This window comes from Geotrypetes seraphini, chromosome 1 (assembly GCF_902459505.1).
Source record: "Geotrypetes seraphini chromosome 1, aGeoSer1.1, whole genome shotgun sequence".
NCBI lineage: Eukaryota > Metazoa > Chordata > Amphibia > Gymnophiona > Dermophiidae > Geotrypetes > Geotrypetes seraphini.
The window spans coordinates 454,521,106-454,543,308 of record NC_047084.1 but is presented as its reverse complement, the minus strand read 5'-3'; the positions used below and the strand labels follow the sequence as shown (position 1 = coordinate 454,543,308).

The 22,203-nt window shown below is 48.9% G+C and overlaps 1 protein-coding gene across 7 annotated transcripts in view; it reads left to right on the top strand.

The window, feature by feature from the left end:
* HUWE1 (HECT, UBA and WWE domain containing E3 ubiquitin protein ligase 1) overlaps positions 1-22,203 on the top strand; it is a 779,197-nt gene that overhangs the window by 677,516 nt on the left and 79,478 nt on the right. For all 7 annotated transcript variants that reach the window (XM_033921870.1, XM_033921880.1, XM_033921834.1 and 4 more), the window contains 4 exons: positions 714-810; positions 4,155-4,310; positions 4,395-4,640; positions 9,675-9,792. In XM_033921870.1, coding sequence (XP_033777761.1) covers positions 714-810; positions 4,155-4,310; positions 4,395-4,640; positions 9,675-9,792 — 617 coding nt within the window. The remainder of the gene's footprint in view (positions 1-713; positions 811-4,154; positions 4,311-4,394; positions 4,641-9,674; positions 9,793-22,203) is intronic.

The window sequence follows — 22,203 nt, the reverse complement described above, 5'->3', positions numbered from 1 at the left end:
GGCTAGTGGAGGGAGAGCACAGAGATTTTCAGGAATGTGATGAGCTGCTTATAAAGATTACTTGAGCATTGCTTTTCTCAAGGGTCAAAATGTTTGGGTTTTGAGTGATTTATACATAGCCTTGGCAAATGCATGTCCAGAGGACTCTCCCACCCTAGGTACTGCTGTTTCCAAATAATTTGGTTACTATTAATAAAAATGCAGTGTTTGTTCCAATAGTCTCTGGTGGTGTGCACTTTTAAATGTCTGCATTTAAAATATATCTTTGAGTCTTCTTTTTAGGCATCTTGATTTCTAGGTCACATTTGCAGTTTTCTAGTTAAATGTCCTCTCTTCCTCTTAATTTACAATTAAGCTTAAAACTCCAGCTCTGAGATTGAATCAGTCTTGGTTTGATGTTACATTCTTTTATCATTGGTGCTCACAGCCTGTCTGTGCTTGTGACTTGACAAAGTTGAACAAAATCAGTAAACTGAATATCTAGACCAAGCACAGATATGAAACTCTGGGACCACCTCCAGAAATTCATAGTTAGTGTAATGTTAAAGGATTCAACTCCTAGAGACATGCTAGTAGAAACCTAGTGATAGTATTCCCTACCTCAACTCCTGTATTCCCATTAATACTCCTTCATGGTAGTAACTATCAATGAAATTTTACTGGAAGGAAATCAAACCGAAGCTGGGTCTTCCTCTAATTTGTTTCTATTTTAGTCTGATGCCAGCCAGGCAGAAGGATCTGCGAGAAGAGATGAGTCTCCCATGGATGTGGATCAGCCCTCCCCTGCTACACAGGATACACAATCTGTGGGTCAGTATACACTGTTGCTTGTTCCTCTTTCCCTTTATTCTCCGAGCAGCATGAGTTTTGCAATCTGTGACTGTACTAATTCTCAGTCACTATTTCGCTGTAGGATACAGGGTCTATGATCTCTGAGGACAAGCAGGACATTGTATCTCACATATGGGTGATGTTATGTGACCGAGGCCTGGTGCGGACACTGCCCAATATTCTTTGTCTTTAAGAAACCTTTGGCAGTATCATACTTCGCATGTGCGAGTACTTTCCTGCCCAATGCGAACACACGGAACCAATAGTCTGTTTTCTGAGAGCAGAGGGGTTGTATTCAATGAACTCTCCTAAGTACTATGTTTATTTTTCTTTTGTTCAAAGTGACTTCTCATTCAGTACAAAGTTTTACTTCATTTTCTTTTTCTCTGAATCTTCTCCTTGTGCCTTTAATTGTTTAGGTTTTTTTTTTTTAGACAAGTTTGGTTCTTTTTTGCAGCTTCTGGGGTCCACTTAGTCCCAAGCACTAGCCCCAAGGTAGCTTTTCTCTCCTTGAAATGATTTTATTTTTCATAATTGAGCCTTTGATTTTGCATCAGCTATTTTTCCCTTGATGTTAAAGAAAACTCCCATTTTTGTGTGAAATCTTTATTGAATGTGGAAAACGTTCACATAGAATACAATGATATGCAAACCAATACATTGAACCATCCAAGTGATTTTATTATTACAATATAATTCCCCACTATTTTTCTTCGTTGGGAAGCACGGGGGGATTCATTATTTGTTTCATCTTGTGTCGGATGATAAGACCATTAAATCCTTTACCCAATTACAAAATGAATTTGGCTTACCTTCTACTGATGGGTTTGCGTATTTCCAAATTTGACATTATCACCAATCTTTGCCTTTGGGAGATCTGGCTGCAGTTCGGCATGAATTGGTACCCAGCAATTGGTCCCTTTTAAGTTCCATCACCGTCATTTGAAGGATGAGTCCCCTTTGCTTGATCATCATAAGCTTCGGGATGTTTGGGCCTGAGATTTACAATGTTTATCGGAAATATATGACTTTTTGAGAACAACAGTACAAATTGGTGTTGCGTCTCTATATTTCTCCTAAAAGAGCATTTTTGGCTTGTTTTTGGGCATCTGCTCAGTGTCCTCGTTGTTCCTACCCAGAGGCAAGTTTGGGCCATATGTTGAGGCTTTTTTGGACTGCATCTTCACTTTCATTGAACGTATTTCGAAGATAAAATTACGTTGTTCTCCTTTATTACTTTTTGGTATTCTTCCCAGTTACTATCCCCGGCAGCGGGGTACTTCTACTTTTCTTAAATGGACACTGGTGATTGAGTTGAAGTGTATTTTCCTGAAGTGGTTGGATGCAGAATCTCCCGATATCTCCTTGTTGAGGACTCGAGTGATTTCTTTTCTGATGTTGGAACGCAGAGACATTGTGGAGATTTCCTCCCCTTGGGGGCGCTTCTTTCAAAAGGCATAGGAGCCATTTTGGAACACTATGATTCCTTTGGCGCGGAGTCATCTTTTGAATTTCTGATGCTTGAGTCTGTTAACTTTCATTTTGTTAGTCTTTTGTTATGCTGTATAGAGGAATGACACTGGTTGGGAGGGAGGGGGGTGGGGGGAAGGGAGGATTCACTGTTTTATCTTGTAAAACTTGGAAGTGTTTGCATTGTTTTTGTTTTCTTTATTATTTGAACATAATTCCCCACTATTTCCCAACAAAAATTGTTGCTTGCCACAAAGTTAACCTGTACACTACTGATAAAACTAAAGTAAACAAAGCCCAAAAGGGATCACTGATAGCATAGAAAAAGAACAATAAACATGGAAAGTACCTAAACTTAATTAACTTTAAAGCGTCAATCAAAAGCAAGAAGGGAAAAGGACTGAAGAGGCTGCATTTTTATACCTTTTGGCCATTATAAAAGTGTATAAACAGTTGTTTTAAAAGGTGCTGTAGGTGTAACAGAGTTTTTTCTATGACTGACTCACATAAATGTTGTCTGTGATACCTAGCTCCTGACTATGAGGTTTCTAACTGTGTTCTCTGTCTGAAAATACAGAAACATATTATGAAAAGCAAAGGCCCTGCAAGAGGTTCATCTGAGACCAGTCCATCAAAACAGGGAGTAACAATCCATGTGTTTGAAGGGGGTGCATTGGCATTAAGGAGGTTTCCCTCTGCCTCAACCTCAGGTACTGGTAGAGCCCGATTGGACTGGTCTGCATCACAGAGGGCATATCTGGATTTGGCATTGTTCTCATCGACACTGAGGGACTCTGATAATTGTTCATTGAGCTAATGCAAAGAAGCACCAACCAGTCCCCATTGGAGCACAATGTAGGAGCTCTAGATTAGAACTCTGATGCCCAAGAGGCATCGGTGCCACAAGGGCTGCTCTCCATCCATGGAATCTCTGCCAATGTTCCAGTCTCCTAATCACCAGACCAACCTTTCAGTTCAGCACCTGCATCTATGTAGTCTGTCGCCAAACAGACACCTGCCCCACCTTTACCTGTGTCTGCCTCTAAGGAATGGTTCCAGGCCATACTGCAAAAAGAGTTGGCGAAGATCTTGGCCCAACATGCTGGACATGGTTTCACACTAACTGATCCTGAAAGCCCATGCCTTAACTCACCCCTAGGTGACACCACCATGTTGGCCTCAGAAGAGGCCATCAAGAGATGAAACTCCCCCAGTATCCAGGTCTGATCATCAGCTCTCATGACACAGACCTAGTCTTTTCAAGAAGAGTACTTTGCTGACTCATCTTTTCTGGGTGTCTGGGTATATTCTATTTTACCCTCACAAAGTGGGAGTGTATGTAATTTTGGTTGGCTTCTAGTTGGTCTTATTGCAAGTCTCTGTTGTCCTTGGTTAGTAGTTTTCTGTGAGCCTTGTAGTTAGGGATTCCTTTGTGAGATATAATGTCCTGCTTGTCCTCATAGAAAGTGAAGTTACATACCTGTAACAGGAGTTTTCTGCAGACAGCATCACAAGTGTTCTCACTTCCCCTTCCACCTCTCCATGGAGTCATATTCTTTTAGATTTGTTTTTGTACTGCTGGTCCCATGGGCTCATATCGGTTGGGAAGGCACTTGCACATGCGTGGTACAATGCTACCAAAGCCTTAAAGAAACGGGATGCTGGGTAACATATGCACTTGGGCTCTTGGATGATGTCACCCATATGTGAGAATACATATCCTTCTGTCCTCAGAGATCATCTGCTACAGGTGAGTTAACTTTGCTTTATAGTTTGCCCCTTCTTCCTCCAGTAGCACAGGGTACATGGTATATGACTCTATAGCTACCGCCTGCTTTTCCCTTTCTTCACAGGTTCAGAAGGATCACAGCAGGGGGAGAAAGAGAAAGAGGAGCGGCTTCCTGAACTACCACTACTCAGTGAGCAGCTGATCTTGGATGAGTTGTGGGATATGCTGGGAGAATGTCTGAAGGAGCTAGAAGAGTCTCATGACCAGCATGCTGTGCTAGGTGAATAGAAGCTCAACAACTTGCTCTTAAAAGATGATGTGCCATAAAGTAAGTGGTAAGATTACTTGATTTACTTTCTTGCAGTGTTACAACCTGCTGTTGAGGCCTTCTTCCTGGTGCATGCCACAGAGCGAGAGAGCAAACCACCTGCACGGGATACACGGGAGAGCCAACTGTCACACATCAAAGATGAACCTCCTCCACTCTCCCCAGCCCCTCTGACTCCTGCCACACCATCCTCACTGGACCCTTTCTTTTCTCGGGAGCCCTCATCTATGCACATATCTTCCAGCCTGCCTCCTGACACTCAGAAATTCCTTCGATTTGCAGGTAAGTGTTTATCTATACTCTTCTCCTCTACTGCCAACTCCATACTCTATTCCTTCTATCTTGCTACACCATAAACCTGGAACCAGACTGCTTGAGTCAGTACATCAAGCTCTGTCTCTGGCAGTGTTCAAATTTAGGCTAAAAACCCACTTTCTTTAGTGTCCCTCCAAACCGGCACAGAAATAGATGGGTTTACGTTCTTCTGCCAGCAGGTGAAGACCGAGACATTGACTTTTGGCTACAGTATAAGCGGGCTGTGCAGTCCCTAATACACTTAGTCTTTTCTCAGTCTCCAGCATGTGGAGTGGTAAGTTGTGCAGTCTGTGCTGGGGTTTCTTTGGGCCTGTTGGATCTGGTTAGAGAATTTTTTCTTGTCTCTCTTGCTGTCTGGGCAGAGCTTGGGGAACCTTCTTGGGGGTCCTACTGACCTCAGGAGTGCCACACTCAAAAGGGTCAAGTCCCTTTCCCCATTTCCCTCACCTCAGGTTTGCTGTGTTTTAGAGGAGCCTCATCTGTACGCCTAGCCACCTGTCTGGCACAGCCAGACTACAGTTTAGAGTGCCTTGTCGGATCTGCTCTCTTGAGACTACTTTTGAGCTGTGAGAAGTTTGAAAAACAAACAAACCCCCAAAAGACACAAGATTTAGGAACATAAAGTAATCCTGAGGCCACTGTTGATGCGTGGCATTGTGTATGGGGTTTTGGCGCATTCATTGAGCGCTTCAAAGAAGCAGCACAAGTGCGTTTTATGAGGGTGCTGAGCGGTGGATGCGGTTGGTGTGTGCACAAAATGTTCTGGCCGCCTCGAGGGGGATCTGGCTTCAGGTGTCGGTGTGTTAGACTCCCCTTCATGTGTGCACCGCTCATTGGTGGGAGGCGCTGGTGATGCCCGGGCCTCACCTGTCGCCCACACCTGGGTTTCCTCAGTTGCTGGCAGTCTAGCGAATTCAGGGGAGGCTGGAGATTCCCTTGTTCCTGCAGCTGGGGTTGTTAGCGTTGTTTCTGTAGCAGCGGGGTCAAAGGTTTGGCTTTGTTGCCGTGTATTTTTTCAGGTGAGAGTTTAACAACAGCCCTTCCCTTGGCTTTGGTGGGAAGCATGTCCATTTTGCCCATGTCTTTCTAAGATAGGAGGTGGCCTTCCTCCTGTCTTAGAAAGACAGGAACAGGTTTTAATGATTTCTGGATTGCCTCCAGGGTTGTTTAGCCCTGATTTTATGTTAGCCATGTGCAATGCTTATTTATAGGCAGCTGGGAGGACCTCCTTCAGTTTCAAGGGTTGCAGAGTCGTTTTGGGGTTTTTTCCTCCCATGGCCACCCCATACAGTCTCCTGCTATGGCTGCCTCTATCCAAACCCCTTAGCCATCATCCAAGTGGCCGCAGGTGTCTTGGGATGAGACTTCTTTTTTGGCTGATCTGTTTTCTCCAGAGGAGGACTTGGATCTTGGGGAGGAATTTTCAGATCAATTGGTGGGGGTGGGGGGTCTGTTGTTTTGGATGGAGACTGTTCAGAGGCGCTGGTTGGCGAGGATGCTTCTGTTGTGCACATTTTTCATTGTGAAGAGTTTCAGGAGCTCATACTTCAGGTGTCTTAAGTTTTACACTTTGAAGAGGAAACCAAGGGCCCCCCTTGTGTGGTGGACCATCTTAGAGGGATCTGGTCAGCATCCTGCTCTTTCCCTATGCTCAATGGAAAGTTCCGGATGCACCTTTTTGTTTGGCGCAATCTATGGCCTGACTCTACCCCATTCTGGATGAGGATAGAGATACTTTTAAGTCTCCTGTGCTGAATACAGTGGTCTTGGCCATTGCACACAAGCATACCGTGCCGAAGTAAGGTAGCTTCGACCTGAGAGACCCTCAGGACCATAAAATGGAGGCTGCCCGAGCAGCGATTTGTGGTGGTCTGGTAGCCTGGGCTTGTTTCTGGTGGGCTGAGAGGGTTCTTGACCACAAGACGGCTAACTGGTCCTTAGTGGATCAGGAAGTTGCTAAGATTGAGCTGGGAACTTCGGGGCAGTGTGTGGCGCAGTGGTTGGATCTACAGCCTCAGCACCCTGGGGTTGTGGGTTCAAACCCCGCGCTGCTCCTTGTGACCCTGGGCAAGGCACTTAATCCTCCATAGCCCCAGGTACGTTAGATAGATTGTGAGCCCACCGGGACAGATAGGGAAAATGCTTGAGTACCTGATTGTAAAAACCGCTTAGATAACCTTGATAGGCGGTATATAAAATCCTAATAAACTTGAAACTTGACTTGAAACTTATCGCTCTGATGCCATGTAAGATCTGTTGCGTGCCTCGACTAAGTCCGTGTCTCTGGGTATAACGACCCACTGTACCCTGTGGCCTCAGGGTTGGTTGGCAGATGCAGCATCTAAGGCTAAACTCAGTAAGTTTCCCTTTCAGGGCTCCTTTCTCTTCGGGGAGGAGTTGGATAAACTGCTTTAGGTCTTGAGTGATGTTAAGGTGCTTTGGTTGCCGGAGATACCGACCTCTCCAGGCTTCGCGAAGTGGTTCTGCCCGGGGATGTTTGAATGATTTTCAGAGGTACCGCCCTGGCCACGGTGTGACCTCTTTTCCTTCCAGAGGATGTTTCTTCCAACGCAAGCAGTCCTTTCAGGACTCCTCTGGTCTAGCTACGGCACTATGCACCTTCACCAAGATTATGGTAGTGGTGACAGCAGCGTTGCATAAGGAGGGCATTCTGGTGCACCCCTCCTACCTGGACGATTGGTTGATACGAGCAAAGTCATTGCAGAAGAGTTCCCAGGTTACGGCTTGAGTTGTGGAGTTTCTCCAGTCCCTGGGCTGGGTGGTCAACCTGGCCAAGAATCGTTTCTCAGTCTCAGCGCTTGGAGTATCTTGGCATTCTTTTCAGTACCAGCTTGGGGAGAGTTTTCCTTCCAGAGGCCCAGGTGTGCAAATTGCAGATTCACTCTCTGATGGATTGTAGATGTCCGCTGGTGCAAGACTTTATGCAGGTCTTGGGATCTGTGGCGGCCTCCTTGGAAGTGTTCCGGTGGGCTCAGACTCACATGTGTCCTCTTCAGTATGCGCTTCTTTGACAGTGGTTGCCACAGTTTCACAATTTGGACTCGCCTGTCCCACTCAGGAGATTATTTTGGCGCAGCCTATGCTGGTGGCTCCAGTCTTTCATTCTGGTTCAGGGAGTGAGTCCCAATCAACCCCAGTGGACCGTGCTTCTCACAGTCTCCTCGGATGGGGAACTCAGTATCTCAGTCACTCAGCTCAGCTCAGCTCAGGGCAGATGGACACCGGTGGAGGCGTCCTGGTTGATCAATGTCCTGTTGACCAGAGCCATTTGGCTAGCATTGATGGAATTCCAGTCCTTGCTAGAGGGTAAGTCAGTTCGAGTTTCTCAGACAATGCCACAGCGGTGGCCTATGTCAATTGTCAAGGGGGCACCAAGAGCCATCTGGTGGTGCTGGAAACCCTCTGCTCATGGAATGGGCAGAGGCTCATCTTCGGGACATCTCAGCTTCCCACATTGCTGGCATGGACAACATCCAGGCATATTTTCTAAGTCGTCATGTGCTGGATCCCGGAGAGTGGTGTCTCAGGCTTGGAGGCCTTAGAGTTCATTGTTCAGGCTTGGGGTTAGCTAATCACAGGCCGAGCTTTTTCATTCGTCGCAGGGATTGCTTTTTCATTCGTTGAGGGGATGGATGCTCTGGTGCAGGCTTAGCCATTGGATGGCCTGCTGTATGTCTTTCCTCCATGGCCTCTGGGTGGGCAGAGTTCTTTGGATTGCCCAGCATACAGGCTGCATGAACCTGATGGCTCTGGACTGGCCCAGGCACCCGTGGTATGCGGATCTGGTTTGTCTGCTAGTTGCAGATCCTCTCCCTCTGCCCCTCTCAACTGATTATCAGACCGGGGTCCCATTCCAATGTTCAATCTCTTTTGTCTTATGGCTTAGCTCTTGAAAGGGCTCACCTAAGGAAGAAGGGATATTCAGATAAGTTGATCTCCACTCTCTTAGGTTCTCAGAGAATTTCCACCTCTCAGGCTTATGTCCATTTTTGGCGTCTTTTTGAAGATTAGTGTTCCGCACATGGCATGGTTCCTCTTTGAGCTGCTTTGCCTCACATTCTGGAATTTCCTATATATCATGATTAGTTTTGGGGGAGTTTAAAGAGCAGCAGCATTTGGTATAGCTGGCGAACTGAGGGGGTTTCTGAAAGGTTCCTATTCTAATCAGTATCCAACATGTTTTCCTTTTTTCTTCTCCATGTAAGTGTGGACTTGAGATGTTGTAAGTTTTTCAGCCTAGTTGTTTTTTTCTGCTTGGCTATTCGTTAAGACTGAGTGTAATAGGGACTTGTATTGTAGCCAAAAGTCAATGTCTCAGTCTCTACCTGCTGGCAGAGGAGCGTAAACACATCCGTTTCTGTGCTAGTCTGGAGGAATTAAGAGAGAGAAAATTAGCAGGTATGGACCTAATTTCTCCTTTTCAAGGCTGCTTTTAACACCTAACTCTTACCAATGTCTGTATTTATCATCCCTCTGTGAGAAATTTCCTAACCCCTATTTGAACCGTTTGTCTGCTTTGATTAGATTGTAAGCTCTTTTGAGTAGGGATCGTCTCTTACATGTTTAATGTACAACACTGTGTACATCTGGCAGCTCTATAAAAATGATTATTAATAGTAATAGGTCAGTAGAGATGATCCTAGGTGTATCTTGAAACCAGGGATTAAGTGGATAATCATTTCAGATTAATATCTAATTTTTCTGAATAAAATGAAGTCATCTGACTCCAGTACAGGAAGGAACTGTATAGAGCAAGAGAGAAGGGTATGTTTAGTGTTATCTGATTGGAATTAGATATGTCTTTATAAGAATGGAGGTGAGCTGTAGTACAGGTGGGAAGTGAATTGCCGGTTTGTGTGGAATGCTTATGAGGAAGGAGATGGGATATGTAGCAAGTAAAGAAACAAAATGAGCTTCAGGAATTAAGTTATTCTGTCAAGTGTGTCAAGTCAGGGGCTCACTTTTTGTCTTCTTTGTCAGAGACTCATCGCACTGTGTTAAACCAGATCCTTCGCCAATCCACAACACATCTTGCTGATGGACCATTTGCTGTGCTAGTAGACTACATCCGAGTCTTAGATTTCGATGTGAAACGCAAGTAGGTTGTCTTCTACCTTATTACATATTACATATTCTAGTGAGCCTATAGGCGTGCTAACTAATTTGTCAAGATTCACAGACTTCAGATTACAACCGTCTGATACATGTATTCACATCAGAGGATTTTAATGCACTGCTGTCATGACCCCCATTATGGCCACAGAAATCATGCAACCCTAGAGACCTATCTTTTCTATCCATGCTGCTGCTCTTAGCTCTCCTACAGCATTGTTATCCCAGGACAAGCAGGCATGATATTCTCACATGTGGGTGACGTCATCTACGGAGCCCCGGCGCGGACAGCTTTTCAAGCAAACTTGATTGAAGTTTCAAGTTTGCACACTGCACCACGCATGTGCATGCCTTCTCGCCCACTAGAGGGCGCATCCCACCTCGTGGTCCTCAGTTCAAATTTTTCCGCGGAGCAAGAAAGCCCTGTGGATCTGAGCTCCAGTGTTTTTGCCTTCTAGCTGCCGCGTTTAGTTTGTTTTCCTTCGAATTAGTTCGCGGTGCTGTTTTGTTCTTTTCGTTTCCCTTCAAAAAAAAAAAAAAAAAAGTCTTTCGTTTTTCATCGGACTCCGGGGGCTCCCGGAATCCGTGGCCGTGGGACGTCGGTACGTTCCCGGCCTTCTTCTTTTTCTTAGTGGATGTCCCGTCCTGTTACGGGATTCAAAAAGTGCAGCCGGTGCGAGAGGTTGCTTTCCATCACTGACCCTCACCGGTGGTGCATCGTCTGTCTTGGGCCCGAACATCCGACAGACTCGTGTGATCGCTGTGCTACCTTCCAAAACAGGGCCCTCCGTCGCCGTAAGGCAAGAATGGCCGAATTGTTCGCCGTCGACGCACCGCCTAAGGCCTCGACGTCGGCCTCGGCTTCGGCCCCGGCCTTGACCTCGGCCTCGGCGTCCTCGGGGGCCTCGGCCTCGCCTCGGCCCTCTTCCTCGAAGGCGTCGTCAGTGAAGCAAGCTTCGGGTAAGTCCTCTGTTCCATCCCCTTCAGCAAAGAAGCCATCCTCGAGTCAGGCCAAGGCGGGTGGGTCGACCCCGGCCCCGCATCGGACCTCGACTCCGCACACCCCGAGGGAATACTCGAAACCGAGGTCGCCCTCCAGGGAGTGTGCCCCGGACTCGGAACTCCCCACCTTCGTGGGGATTCCGGCCTTCCAGGATCTCCTCCGAGCTCTGATCTCATCGGAGCTGTCGGGAGCCCTGGAAGTGTTGCAGCGTGCTGCGGTTCCGGCGGCCTCGACCTCGGCCGGGACGCCTTCGGTCTCGGAGGCCCCGGCCTGGGCTCCCTCGGGAGCCCCGACCTCGGCGACCTCGGTCTCGGGTACGGTGACCCCGTTCACCTCGGTCTCGGCCCCGCCCCGGACCTCGACCTCGGGGGAACCCCCTGAGCGGAGTGTAAGGCCCAAGGAAAAGTTGCGCAGAGTGCGCCGTCTTTCCTCCTCTTCCTCCGGGTCTTCCAGACACGCCTCGCCCTCGACGCGACCTCGGACGGGGCGTCGATCGAGGAAGTCTAAGCGGCCCCGAGGCTCGCCTCGGCGCGACCGTTCCTCGTCGTTCGGGGGCGAGGCGCTGCAGGTGTCGGAGTTGCGCCTCGACAACCCGAGGCTCCTCCGCTCACCTCATGGGAAGTCTTCCCGGGCCGCCTCGCCGAGGAAACGGGAGAGTGTCCCACGAACCCCGGGGTCCTCACCCAAGGGTTCTGCGAGGAGGACAACTTCCCCTTCCCCCTCGAGGGCCCTCGAGAGGGGATCCTGGGATTCGGGATCGGTTAGGGATCCTCATTATTCCCATGAAGCCTCCCCCCTCTCCTCGGTGGGGCGGTCGAGAACCCCGTCCCCCCAGGCTAGGCCGTCCTCATTTTCATCCTTCGTTCAGGACATGGCCCAAGCCCTGGGGATTGACCTCATGGTAGGCTCCCGGTATTCCAAAGAATTTTTGGAGGAACAGGACCTCCCTACTCTTCCTAGGGAGGTGCCTAGACTCCCTCTCAACAGTGTCCTTCTGCAAACCTGGCTGAATAACTTGTCAAGCCCTCTTACAGGCACGTCTGTGCCTTCGAAAATGGAATCGAAGTATAGGACGATTCCCCCTAAAGGGTTCGATAAGGCGCAGCTCTCCCACCAGTCTCTTCTGGTGGAGTCTGCTCTTAAAAAATCACAACCCTCACGGGTTTCTGCGGCGGTTCCACCAGGCAGGGAGGGGCGGACCCTGGACAAATTTGGCCGTCGCCTCTATTCAAATTCCCTGATGGCCACCAGGGTTCTAAATTACGCCTTCACCTTTTCCTCCTATTTGCGTGGTATGGTGAAGGATCTTCCTCAATATCGAAACTCGTTACCGGACTCCCAAAGAGCAGGATTCGATAAGTTTATGTCCAACCTGTCTCAATTGCGGTTGTACCTATTCCACGCAGTGTACGACGCCTTTGAGCTGGTTTCGAGGGTGTCGGCCCTCTCGGTGGCCATGCGCCGCTTGGCCTGGCTTCGCACCCTCGACATGGACCCAAACCTGCAGGAACGCCTGGCTGACTTGCCTTGTGTGGGGTCCGAGTTATTCGACGAGTCATTGGATGCGGCGACCAAACGCCTGTCGGAACAGGAGCGCTCTCTAGCATCCCTGGTCCGCCCCAAACCTAGACCCCCGCCGCAGAAACCCTTTCGGCCTCCGCCGCGCCGATACCCTCAGAAGTCGACCCCGGCTTTCTCGAGACCGCCTCCGAGACGTCCGTCTCAGCGAGGCAGAGGGGGACAAACCCAAGCACAGGCGCAAGGCCCTTCTAAGCCCGCGCCTTCCTTTTGACGGGCTGAGCGGACGGGGCGGGTTCCCCTCCGCACTTTCACAGGAACCCCTTCCTATCGGGGGCCGGCTGCGGTCCTTCCGGGAGGCATGGACCGGGATTACCTCAGACGCTTGGGTGCTCCAGATCGTCTCCGAGGGCTACTCGCTCAACTTTGTGTCCTCGCCACCGGACAGTCCTCCAAGTTTAGTCCCCTGCAACCGTTCGCAGCTACCGACCCTTATAACCGAAGCCAAAGCCCTCTTGAAGCTTCGGGCGGTCGAGCCGGTCCCCAAGGACCAGCGGGGTACGGGGTTTTACTCCCGCTACTTTTTGGTTCCAAAAAAGACCGGGGACCTGCGCCCCATACTGGACCTCAGGAAGCTCAACAAATTCCTGGCCCGGGAGAAGTTTCGAATGCTATCTCTCCCGGTTTTGTATCCTCTCTTGGAGGAAGGGGACTGGATGTGCTCCCTCGACCTGAAGGAAGCATACACCCATGTTCCGGTGCACCCCGCCTGCCGAAGATTCTTACGATTCCAGGTGGGGGTACTGCCCTTCGGCCTGGCCGCGTCCCCACGAGTATTCACGAAGTGCATGGTGGTGGTTGCGGCAGCCCTGAGGTCACGTGGACTCCATGTGTTCCCTTACCTGGACGATTGGCTCATCAAAGCCCCGACCAGGGAGGGGGTTATCTCAGCGACCCGACAGTCTATTACCTTCCTGCAAACTCTCGGGTTCGAGATAAACTTTCCAAAGTCTCAATTGAGGCCGTCTCAGTCTCTTCAATTCATAGGTGCGGTGCTGGACACGGTGCGCCTACGCTCCTACCTGCCGACCCAGCGGTTGGAAACCTTGGTACGGATGAGCCGCCAGGTCTCTCAACTATCGAGGGTCTCGGCCAAGCGCATGATGATGCTGCTGGGCCATATGGCCTCGATGGTACATGTCACGCCGTTTGCGAGGCTACATCTGAGGATCCCTCAGTGGACCCTCGCGTCCCAGTGGCGTCAGGAGTGCGACCCGGTGTCTCGCCTCATTTCGGTAACTCCGCCCTTGCGGAAATCGCTGCGTTGGTGGACAGACTCTTCAAATCTGTCCATGGGGCTATTGTTCCTCACTCCGCCTTTTCGCAAGGTCCTGACCACGGACTCCTCGGAGTACGCGTGGGGAGCCCATCTCGACGGTCTTCGCACGCAGGGCCTGTGGTCGACAGAAGACCGTCAGTGTCACATCAACGTGCTAGAGCTGCGAGCCATCTTCCTAGCACTTCGAGCCTTCGTTCACATATTGCAGGACCAGGTGGTCCTCGTCCGCACGGACAATCAGGTGGCAATGTATTATGTGAACAAGCAGGGAGGAACGGGATCATGGCCCCTCTGCTCCGAAGCTCTTCGCCTCTGGGAGTGGGCGGCCTCCCGGAACATCTTCCTCCGGGCGGTCTACATCCAAGGAGAACGGAATTGCTTGGCGGACAAACTGAGTCGACTTCTGCAACCGCACGAGTGGACTCTACACTCAGCAGTTCTACACGAGATTTTCGCTCGCTGGGGAACGCCACAGGTGGATCTGTTTGCCTCTCCGGAGACACACAAACTACCACTATATTGTTCTCGGATGTACTCGCAGGACCGTCTGGAAGCGGATGCCTTCCTACTCGACTGGGAAGGGAGGTTCCTGTATGCATTCCCTCCGTTCCCTCTGATCATGCGGACGTTGGTACACCTAAAATCGTCCACGGCCACGATGATTCTCATAGCACCTCGATGGCCGCGTCAGCACTGGTTCTCCCTGCTGCTCCAGCTCAGTGCCAGAGAGCCTCTTCCCCTGCCTGTCTCTCCTTCTCTGCTGTCTCAGAGTCAAGGATCCATGTTACATCCCAATCTGCAGTCATTGCACCTGACAGCCTGGTTTCTTGTTCCCTGACTCCTCCGGACCTGTCTCAATCGGTGAAGGAGGTGTTGGAAGCCTCCCGCAAGATCTCGACGAGGCTTTGCTATGCGCAGAAATGGACCAGGTTCTCCACCTGGTGCTCGTCTTTCCACCTGGATCCGGTATCAGTTCCGGTATCCTCGGTTTTAGAATATTTGTTTCATTTGTCGCGCTCCGGCTTGAAAACCACTTCGGTGCGGGTTCACCTCAGTGCGATTTCTGCTTTCCACCAACCTCTGGAGGGACGCCCTCTGTCACTCCATCCCTTGGTGACACGCTTCATGAAAGGGTTACTCAGGGTTTGCCCCCCTCTTAAGCCTCCGTCCGTCGTGTGGAATTTGAATGTGGTTCTGGCTCAACTGATGAAACCCCCGTTTGAGCCACTCAACAAATCCCCCTTGAAATTTCTGACTTGGAAGGCGGTGTTTCTAATTGCCCTCACCTCCGCCAGGCGGATTGGGGAGTTGCAAGCCTTGGTCGCGGACCCTCCTTTCACTGTCTTCCATCACGACAAGGTGGTCCTCCGCACCCATCCTAAATTTTTACCTAAAGTTGTTTCTGACTTCCACCTCAATCAGTCCATTGTCCTTCCTGTGTTCTTCCCGAAGCCCCACTCCCATCCGGGCGAGACGGCGCTTCACACGCTTGACTGTAAGAGGGCGTTGGCATTTTATCTTCAACGCACCAGGCCTCATCGGAAGGTTCCTCAATTGTTCTTGTCCTTCGATCCCAATCGATTAGGGCATCCAGTTTCCAAGCGCACTCTGTCTAACTGGTTGGCCGCTTGCATTTCCTTTTGCTACGCTCAGGCCGGCCTTCCTCCCCCGGGTCGAGTCACGGGGCACAAGGTCCGAGCGATGGCAGCTTCGATAGCTTTCCTCCGATCCACTCCGATGGAGGACATATGTAAGGCTGCCACTTGGTCTTCGGTTCATACATTCACCTCTCATTACTGCCTGGACACGTTATCCAGGAGTGACGGCCGGTTTGGCCAGTCAGTTTTGCAAAATCTGTTTTCCTAAATCGCCATCCTCCCACCTGCCCTTTTTTGGTTAGCTTGGAGGTCACCCACATGTGAGAATATCATGCCTGCTTGTCCTGGGATAAAGCACAGTTACTTACCGTAACAGGTGTTATCCAGGGACAGCAGGCATATATTCTCACAACCCGCCCGCCTCCCCGGGGATGGCTTCCTTGCTAGTTATGGAACTGAGGACCACGAGGTGGGATGCGCCCTCTAGTGGGCGAGAAGGCATGCACATGCGTGGTGCAGTGTGCAAACTTGAAACTTCAATCAAGTTTGCTTGAAAAGCTGTCCGCGCCGGGGCTCCGTAGATGACGTCACCCACATGTGAGAATATATGCCTGCTGTCCCTGGATAACACCCGTTACGGTAAGTAACTGTGCTTTACTGCTCCATCCCTGCAGTTTTTCAAGAGAAGTACACTACTAGATTATTCCCCAGCTCTCTTCAAGCTGCCCCAGCTAGGCATTCCCTGGACCAGACAGCTTTGAGAAGGGATAGGAAGTGGGAATGCCACCCCTCTCCTCTGCTGCACATTATTGAAGTGTTTGCTCTTTTTCCTGTTGGCATGCACTTTACAGCAGTGTTAAGTGTGAAATATTAGTTTACTACATCAAGGCCTGAGATTTTCTCCTGCATTGTACATATTCATCATACTTACTAACCTTAATATGGTATAAAAACAAACTAACCATAAAAGAACAAACAAAAAAGCATTACCAATATAAACATAAATATAGAAAAAAAAACCTTTAGGGAACATATAAATAAAAGACCAAGGGGTAACAATCAACAGCAGTCAGCATTTGTTTTTTTAATGCTGTCCCATCACCAGCTAAATTGTGCTTCAGTATTCAGTGTTGGCACCTATTCAGGTACTGCACTGAATATCAACTTGGCTGAGTAATTTCCAGTTCTGTAGCGAAGACAGGATTCTGAACTGTAGCTGTTGCTTTTGTTGCGGATACACAGGAGTCTATACTGTAGCTGTTAGTTCCCATTTCCAGAAGGGTATCACTTTAAGAACTTAAAGCTCCTCCCCTTCTGCAGTGGAGAATAGCACTCTCCTCAGTTTTCTTTGCTCGAGAAATGGGCATCGACATAGCAACGTGGCTAAGTGTAAAGTGATGCATATCAGTAACAAATACCTCATGCACGAATACAGGATGTCCGGGGCGGTACTTGAAGAGACCTCACAGGAAAGAGACTTGGGAGTTCTGATTGACAAGTCGATGAAGCCGTCCGCACAATGCGCAGCGGCGGTGAAAAGAGCAAATAGAATGCTAGGAATGATAAAGAAGGGGATCACGAACAGATCAGAGAAGGTTATCATGCCGCTGTATCGGGCCATGGTGCGCCCTCACCTGGAGTATTGCGTCCAGCATTGGTCGCCATACATGAAGAAGGGCATGGTACTACTCGAAAGGGCAGAGAAGAGTGACTAAAATGGTTAAGGGGCTGAAGGAGTTGCCGTACAATGAGAGATTGGAGAAACTGGGCCTCTTCTCCCTTGAAAAGAAGAGACTGAGAGGGGACATGATCGAAACATTCAAAATACTGAAGGGAATAGACTTAGCAGATAAAGATAGATTGTTGAGGGCACTCTCTGAAGTTGAAAGGGGATAGATTCCGTACAAACGTAAGGAAATTCTTCTTCACCCAGAGTGGTAGAAAACTGGAACGCTCTTCTGGAGTCTGTTATACGGAAAAACACCCTCCAGGGATTCAAGACAAAGTTGGGCAAGTTCCTATTAAACTGCAATGTACGCAGGTAAAGCTAGACTCATTTAGAGCACTGGTCTTTGACCTGGGGGTCGCCGAGTGAGCAGACTGCTGGGCACGATGAACCACTGGTCTGACCCAGCAGCGGCAATTCTTATGTTCTTATGCTTTGGTACCTGGAGGTCCCCTGCTCGGGCATACTCCATCGGGGAAAGGGCACAGTCCCACAGAGGAAGACTGCTGCTCCCAGGCCAATCTCAAAGAGTACCTATGGAGCCAACCTGCTTTGGGTTCCTTTAGAAACTTGGGGTCCATCCCCCTGGGAGCGGCTCGTCTGCTGATTTTAGCAGAGGCTTGAGTGCATATTATGTGGCCCAAGTAAGAGCCCTCGGGGTATCAAGGAGGAAACTGCATATTTTCTCTCCCCTTCACTGTGTAAGGAATCTCAGGGGTGAGAGATAGTGGTCGTGATCCGTCCTACCGGCAGCCAGAAGAATTCCTTAAACGGCCGAAGTCTGAACCCTTTCTGAAGCAGAAATCCTTTCCCTAAAGCCAGGCTGATTCAGACAAACAAGCACCAGAAGTCACAGTGAGTACTCCCTTTATTCACTATGGGGAATATTAGAGGGGTCCTTAGTTTTGACTTAGTGATTTCTGGAGTTAGTACTTAGGCTCCCCTCCACCAAAAAACAAAAATTGCTATGTTATATCGTCTTTCCAGACCGGCACAGAAACTGATGGGTAATAGCTCACTATGACCAGCAGGTGGAGACTGAGACACAAACTTTTGGCTGTAGTACTAGTGCAGTGGTCTCAAACTGGCGGCCCAGGGGCCACATGTGGCCCGCCAGGTACTATTTTGAGGCCCTTGGTATGTTTATCAATCACAAAAGTAAAATAAAACAGTTTCTTGATCATATGTCTCTTTAGCTATAAATGACAATATTAATATTAAGACTTAGCCGAAAGGAAAGATTTATAAACTATGAGTTTTACCTCATGCAAAATTGTCATTTTTTTAATAAGACATTAACTATTTTTTCTGAGGCCCTCCAAGTACCTAGAAATCCAAAATGTGGCCCTGCAAAGGGTTTGAGTTTGAGACCACTGTACTAGTGAGATGTGCAGTCCCAAGTACAATCAGTCTGCTCTCAGTCTCCAGCAGGTGGAGGTTGATAAGCTTGTGCAGTGTTGAAAGCTGTTGGATTTCCCTGGTTTAGTGTTGGAAGCTGTTGGATTTGGGATTAAAAGATTTGACCTTCTTGTCCCTTTTTGTGGTGCCAGATTGAGCTTGGGGAGCCCTTGGGGGTCCATCTGACCTCGGGGGTGCTAAACTCGACGGGTCGTTCCCTCCCCCCTCTCCCCCACTTCCCCAAATTTTTTCTGTAGAGGTGCCTCAGCTGTAAGCCTTCAATTAAGGTAAATTGACTTTAAATTGCTAACCGGCACTTTGTTTTTTTCCGTAGTATTGGTTTCGCAATGAGCACAGGGCATAAGTGCTCATTGTGTTCCCGCCGCGAGGTTGATGCGGCCAGCGTGTGCATGAGCTGCACCAGCCACTGAAGAGGGATCCTCATCAGCTTTGTGTGCCAGTGAGCAGGGTTTCCCTTTGCGCGTACACCACTCGTTGGCAGCAGACAGAGAGGGGAAGCCCATACTTCCCTACCGCTCACACAAGAATTTTCCCACCCGCTAACGGTCAGGGAAAGGAGGTTTCCCTTATCGCCAATAGTGCTAAGGACTCCCTTACTTCTGCAGGCCTCGAGAGTTTTTTCAGTGGGTTTTGCTCCGGTTTTGGCGGGAACATAAGAATAGCCATTATTGGGTCAGATCAGTCATCCATCAAGCCCAGTAGCCTGTTCTCATGGTAGCCAATCCAGGTCACTAGTACTCAAGCTAAAACCCAAGGAGTAGCAATATTCCTTCCCTTCCAGGGCAAGTAGTGGCTTCTCCATCTTGTCTGCAGCCTCGGGTGACCTTCCCCCTGTATTAGAGAGAAAGGGGCAGGTTTCTGCTGGGTCTCCTGCTTTAGCAGAGAGTCCTGCTGTGCTGCCAGGGGGGTTTTCATCGGATTTGTTTTAGCCTTGTGCAAGGCTTATTTGCAGGCAGCCGGGGGGTCCTGTTTCTTCCCCAGGGGTCTGGTGTTTTGGGGAACTTTTGCCTTCCACGTCCACCTCCCATTCGGTTCCCCCGGCGCCGGTTCCAACCCAGTTCCCTCCATCTTCATCCAAGCGGCCAAAGTTCTCATGGGATGAAGATTTTTTGTTTGAAGATGCGTTTACAGCTGATGAGGACCTGGACCCCTTGGTGGACCCCCAAGATCCTCTTGGGAGGATGGATTGTGCTGACGGGTGTTCTACGGAGCCGCCATCTGGCAAGGATGCATCGGTGGTGTGCATTTTTCAGTGGGAAGAGCTCCAGGAGCTTATTCTTCAGGTTTCTTCAGTTTTGCGTTTCAAGGAGAATACAAAGGAGCCCCTGCATGTGGTGGACTCCCTGCTTCGGAGGATCTGCTCGTCGTCCTGCTCTTTTCCTATATATCAGGATATTCGGGATATAATTCTCAGCAGTGGAAGGTGGCAGAAATGCCTTTTCGTTTCACGCAGTCCATGGCTCGCCTGTATCCCATTCTAGAGGGGGATATGGATACCCTGAAGCCTCCCATGGTGAATGCAGTGGTCTTGGTCATCACGCATCGGCATACTGTGCCTGTTGAGGTTGGCTCAGCCTTACAGGACTCTGAGGATTATAAGATAGTCTCTTCTTAAGAAGAGTTTTGATGTGGCTGCCCTGACAGTCCAGGTGGTGATGTGTGGCGGTCTGGTGGCTCGGGCTTGTTTTCGATGGTCTGAGTGTGTTCTAGACTGGGTGTCTGATGATTGGTCCTTAGTGGATCAGGAGGCAGCTAAAATTGAGCTGGGCGCTTCTTATCTCTCAGATGCCATGTATGATCTGCGGCTTTGGCCATGTCCATGGCTCTGAGTGGCTGCTCGCCATACCCTGTGGCTCCTACTTCCCAGGTGAGCAACCACTCTAACATTAGAGATACTCTCCATTTGTGAGGACCAGATCCAATATCACTTTTTACCTCTTGGGTTCCGTCATCATTTGTCTGAGCAGAACCTCTTGAAAGGCAACCACAATCTCCCTACTTCTTTCCAATTCCGCAGATGGAACATTCCAGTCCTCATTCAGCAGTTGAAATCTCCCAACAGCAGCACCTCTCTTTCCTTCCAAACTTTTGGATATCCACAAACAGATCTTTATCAATTTGCTGCGATTGAGTCGGAGGTTTGTAGACTACACCCACATAGATAGAAGTTCCATCTTCTTTTTTTCAGAGCGATCCATATCGCTTCTTCACTCACATAAACTAAACTAAACCTTAGGTTTGTATACCGCGCCATCTCCGCAAGCGTAGAGCTCGGCACGGTTTACAGAATTAGGATAGAAAGGAATTCCAGAAGAAGAAGGGTAATAGGAAAGGAACTAAGAGGGTAGAGAGGGGTCAAGGTACTAGAGAGCGGGAGGTGTTAGATTTTTGAAAAGAGCCAAGTTTTCAGGTGTTTGCGGAAGAGTTGGAGGGAATTTGAATTTCTGAGCGGGGAGGTGAGGTTCCAGAGTTCTGTGATTCTAAAGGGGAGAGATGTTCCTAGTTTTCCTGCGCGGGATATACCTTTTGTAGAAGGGAATGATAGTTTCAGTTTTTGGGAGGATCTGGAGGAGTTAGGGTTTGAGGAGTTCCAAAGGAGTGGAATAACGGGAGGAAGGATGCCGTGTAGGATCTTGAACGCTAAGCAGGCACATTTAAAGAGGATTCTGTAATGTACTGGAAGCCAGTGAAGCTTGGACAGAAGTGGAGAGACGTGGTTGAACTTGCCTTTTGTGAAAATGAGCTTAGCCGCGGCATTCTGAATTAGCTGAAGTCTATAGAGGTTTTTCTTAGTTAGGCTTATATAGATGGAGTTGCAATAATCCAGTCTAGAGAGGATGGTGGATTGAACAAGGACGGCGAAGTGAGAATGATGAAAGCAGGATCTCACTTTCCTCAGCATATGAAGGTTAGAGAAGCGTTTTTTTTATCAAGGAGTTGAGGTGGTCATTGAAGGAGAGAGATGAGTCTATGATGATGCCCAGGACTTTGCTTGAAAATTCAAGATGAAGAGTGGGGCCGGAAGATAGTGGGATGGAGGTGGGTAAATGATCTAATATTGGGCCAAGCCAAAGTAATTTTGTTTTGGACTCGTTTAGTTTCATTTGTACAGATTGGGCCCAGGATTGGAGGTTCAATATACATGCAGATATGTTTCCAGCGAGTTTAGTGAGGTTCGAGTCGGTCTCGAGGAGGATGAGGATGTTGTCGGCATAGGTGTAGAGAGTTTCAAGGGGGGAGAGCTGGAAGAGTTTCAGAGAGGACATGTAGATGTTGAAAAGGATAGGAGAGAGGGGTGAGCCTGCGGGACTCCACATATTGGCTTCCAGGGGGAGGATGAGGTACCGTTTATGTTAACGGTGTAGGAACGGGAACATAGGAATTTTGAGAACCAGTCTAGGACTGTGGAGCTTATGCCTATTTTGGAGAGTTGGAAGATTAGGATATCATGATGGATGACGTCGAAAGTTTCGGAGAGGTCGAATTGTAGAAGCACAGCAAATTTGTTGCAAGAATGGAGTTGTTGCACTTTAGAGATTAGTGAGGCCAATAGGGATTCGGTGCTGAAGTTGGGTCTGAAGCCGAATTGGTGGGGTAGGAGAATAGAGAATCTTTCTAGATAGAATGAAGTTGAGTGGATATGATAGATTTTAACATCTTGGTTAGGAGAAGGATATTTGCTATTGGACGGTAATTGGATGGTATGGAGGGGTCAAGGTCGGTCTTTTTCAGTAGGGGAGTCAGAGCAATGTGTCCCATTTTGGAGGAGAAAAGGCCCGATGATAGGGCAGAGT